The sequence below is a fragment of the Ipomoea nil genome, unplaced genomic scaffold (genome assembly GCF_001879475.1).
Source record: "Ipomoea nil cultivar Tokyo-kokei standard unplaced genomic scaffold, Asagao_1.1 scaffold0193, whole genome shotgun sequence".
Lineage (NCBI taxonomy): Eukaryota > Viridiplantae > Streptophyta > Magnoliopsida > Solanales > Convolvulaceae > Ipomoea > Ipomoea nil.
This window is the reverse complement of record NW_017616621.1, coordinates 193,419-197,500: the sequence shown is the minus strand read 5'-3', so window position 1 is coordinate 197,500 and position 4,082 is coordinate 193,419. Positions and strand designations below refer to the sequence as shown.

Here is a 4,082-nt window from a genome sequence, read left to right as displayed (position 1 = left end):
TTAGCATCGAGTGTTTTTGGCTTCAATCAACACAACCCTAATTCTTGATCGAATGCGGATATATATACTTCCTTGGTAAGAACACTCTCCAAAATATCTTTGATTGTAGATGGTAGGACCTTTTGTGAAGAATGAAATCTTTAAGATTCGGTCCATACCTCCCACGCTAATCCGCTGATATTCTTTCCAACACTGTCATCACAAACCGCGTTAAGCTTTATGGAAACATCTTCCTTTATCAGATCTTCAGTGGCAGTGTGTCTGTTGATTATACTGATCGGTCAGTCTTCTATAAGAACAAACATACACCAAGCTAAACCCTATCTTAATTTGCCATAATAATATTGCCAATTATATGTTGGGTTTTTGAAGAAATAAAACACTAACAAACTCCCTCTTTGGATATTATTTGGCAAAATAACTCGACTAAGGATAGAACAATTTAGTTAAAGATAGAGACGTATAAATAACTGACACATAAAGGAAATAAGGTCTGAATTACAACCCATAAAGACATTATAGCACACAAGCCGTGCTGGATAAAAACAAAGAACAGATCAATTCTTCACAAAACATGAGGCCACCACAAAACCACGCCCAGACAGGGCTAGAAGGTAGCATAGACCACCATCAGAATCACAAAAAAAAAAAAAAACTCCCCCTGAGTTAGGTACTCCCCTTTTTGCCAAAGATAGAAAAATGACACATTAGGCATTGGAGGGACCTTCACTGTCAGACTTCACATCATCACCAACAGTAGATTCAGTCAAGCTCATTCGAAGCAGAACAGTTGCAAGTTCAGTGCGGGCCACATTGAACTGTCTTGAGATAATATCACTCACAGTCTCCAGCTCAGACACACGAGCCTTCGGACGCAGAGACAACTGTACATCCTGAGCATATGGAGTGTCTTCAACAGTAGCATCAGCCTCAGAGGTATGCGGAGGATCAACAGGTGTAACATCCCTGATGTGTTTGCCAGTCAACAGTCGTGGATCCACAGTATATAGGAGGGAAGGAGTAACAACCTCACTTTGCATCGGAACCAACCCCTGTGAAGTTAATATACCAAAGATGAGATTTGGATACGGAAGTCGTACCTTCTGTTCCCTGGGATGTATCAGGGTAAGAATATGATAGAAGATCCATTTCCCTAAGTCAACAGTCATCTTGGTGCCAACTCTAAATAGAAGAGCTACTATAGGTTTTCCCACTGTGTGGAAGTGTGCTGACGGAATCCAGTTGTGCAAGGAAATCCGGTGCAGAATAACAAACTTGGAGGTAAGTTGAGAGCTGGACAAGTTATCATTATCTCCAGTTGGCCAAACAGGGGCCAGTCCCCCAGTGAGGGTCTTTGCAACCAAATCCCAGTCAGAGACTTCTTCTTCTTCAACTGTCTTCAACCCATAGTACTCATTGATCATGTCTGGTCCGAACATATACCAATTACCCCTAATAAAGATTTGTTGGCACCTCGTACTAGTAAGGTTATCAATCTCCTCATTCAGGATGTAGTAGAACTCGTAGGTCAGCAGCTTTGAGTAAGGGCAAATGGATGTCACTGTCTTCAGCAGGCCAACCTCACTCAGTAGAGGCAAGATATCGCAGACTGAATTCAATTGATCCTCATCAAGTGATCTCTGGACTATTAGCTCTCGTCTCACCATTGTAGACCACTTGCCTTGAGCAGTTGCAGAGACAAACTGTGGCTTCTAAACAGAGGTATCAGGACTGTCAAAAACATTCTGCACATCAGGAGTAACACTCCTTCCTCTTGACCTTGTAGCAACTTTCATCTTTCTGGTTGTTGTGGATGGAACAACTGTAGGAACCTTATTCTTAACAGACGATCTCAGGGTTTTAAAGACTTGCCTGACCGGCGGGTCACTTTCAACCTTCTCAGAATCAGCTGATCTTCTTCTTTTCTATGGTTGATTGGATTCGGTATTTTCATCACCAGTTTCCACAGCAACTTTCTCTGGACCTCCTTTTCGTTTGGACTTTCGTCTTTCTCTGACAGGAGAACCTTTTGTAGGACTTGGAGAAATAGAATTGCTTGTCTTAGACACATGAGCAGATGAGGATGCAAGAAGCTTGGTGACTTCTCTGATTTTGAAAGCAGTGGAATCTGGGTATGCTGTTTCTTCAACTGTTAGAGACCCAATCGGGTCAGAGGATGGGGCTTGTGGACCGTAAACTTCAGCCAGAATTTTTTCATCATCACTGTCCAATGGAACGGAAGGCTCATTCGTCGGATGTATGACTCTGTATGGTTCAGGTATCGTGGCAGAGGGTAATCCCGCAAAGTGACGAATATGGTCAAGGCTCTCAGCCAAGTTGGAGGATGTATAGACGGGAACACCATCAATCGACTCAGAAGGATGGGGGCTTACAGACTGTTCAGCAATAGTCTCAACAGACAGCTTTGGTGGAACTACAACTAGGCAATCCTCAACAGAGGGCTTATCAGACAGAGTAGACACATGATCAACAGAAAGTACCGAGCGATCAACATCCGCAGAATATACAACCGGGCTCAAATTATCAACATTATCAGACTCGTGAACATTTTCCTCAGATTCAATCTCAAGAACAGGTTTTGCAGACTCAGATTTTACAGTGGACAACTGGGGTGGATCATCAGATACAATAGGCTTATTAGCAGACAGTAAGATTTTTGCACTATCAGATTTTTCAATAGGTACTTCAGACTCAACATCATCAGATAACAATTCAGAGGGCTTATCAGGAGAAATTTCAATCGGAGTATCAGAAGTATTTGACCTGTTTTGTAAAATCGCAATACGGTGCTTAGCCTCCTCTTGGGCTGCTTGAAGGTAGAGGGGACGAGCTTCTGTCATTCGTCTAGAGATCTCCTCCCATTCCAGAGCTCTTTGTGCAAAGTATTTGAGGAACGCCCCTGCTCAATTCCCATCATCTGGTTCGTCAATAGAGGCAGGGCTAATATTGTAACACCCCAAAATTTTGAAACTTTTAAAACTTATGTAATAAAGGTAAATTCTCATTAAATCCCAAAACGGAGTATTACTTAAACATAAGAGTGCGGGGTGCTATGCCACATCTGAGCTGGAGAACTCAGATGCACAGGCTAAACTAACTAAATATCCTCAATACATCATCATGGCACGCAGGCCGAAAGGAAAAACTATCTAACTAATCCAAGTTTTTCTAGCGCGCTCTGGAAGCTAATCATCTATGCCTGAAAGCCAAATATATATGTTCAGCGAATGATGCTGGGAACCCACTCCAACGCGTTGAAATACAATATAGGTAAATATATATATATATATATATATATATATATATATATATATATATATATATATGAAAACCATTTTGAAGCAGGAAGATATATACTTAGGAGACTCTAGCTTTAAAACCAGGAATACACTCGACAGGTAGGGAGAAGCATATTCAACAATGATAATCAGTTATATAGAGACAATATCATAAAAAACATGTATCTAAGGTCACAGTTCACTTTCAAATCATTCACATCATCATTCAATCATCATTCAAGTCACACAAGCATACTTTGGTGGCGCCACGGGACCAATCGCATGCCCCGAACATGAGGGTTAGTACATATAGTACTAACACGGCCCCGCAGCACCCTACCTCATACCACAGTATGAAGGGGTTGATCGCAACCAACTGTATAGACCGTCGATAGTTTCAACGGCGGATCACAGCCCTACACACCGCTGACGCGCTCAGTCGGTAGACTGTGATCCTCTTTTGACGACTGCGACCCTACACACCGCTTGACAAGCTCAGTCGGTGGGTCGTAACCGATCAAAGCCCTACACACCGCCTAAGGGACTCATTCGGTGGGCGATTATCTTCGGGGACTACGACCCTACACACCGCTGGCACATACACTCGGTGGATCGCAGCCGACCATAGCCCTACACACCGCCTGATCACTCATTCTGTGGACTATGGCCTTCCTCGGGTTAGTGGCCCTACACACCGCCTGGCGCGTCCAGTCGGTGGACCATAGCACACGAGGCCCATGTGGACCGCAGCCCAAGAAGTGAATCACTGACCGCAGCCAGGAG

At 43.3% G+C, this 4,082-nt stretch overlaps 1 protein-coding gene across 1 annotated transcript; it reads right to left on the bottom strand.

The window, feature by feature from the left end:
- Positions 1-707: 707 nt before the first annotated feature.
- On the bottom strand, positions 708-1,667 carry LOC109188628. Its single transcript, XM_019339260.1, has one exon. It carries the CDS (start codon positions 1,665-1,667, stop codon positions 708-710), a length of 960 nt encoding a protein of 319 aa, XP_019194805.1.
- Between the last annotated feature and the right edge of the window lie 2,415 nt (positions 1,668-4,082).

Bases quoted from the DNA above. Each gene is read 5' to 3' on its own strand.
- LOC109188628 (XM_019339260.1), bottom strand. From the start codon at position 1,667: ATGGTGAGACGAGAGCTAATAGTCCAGAGATCACTTGATGAGGATCAA.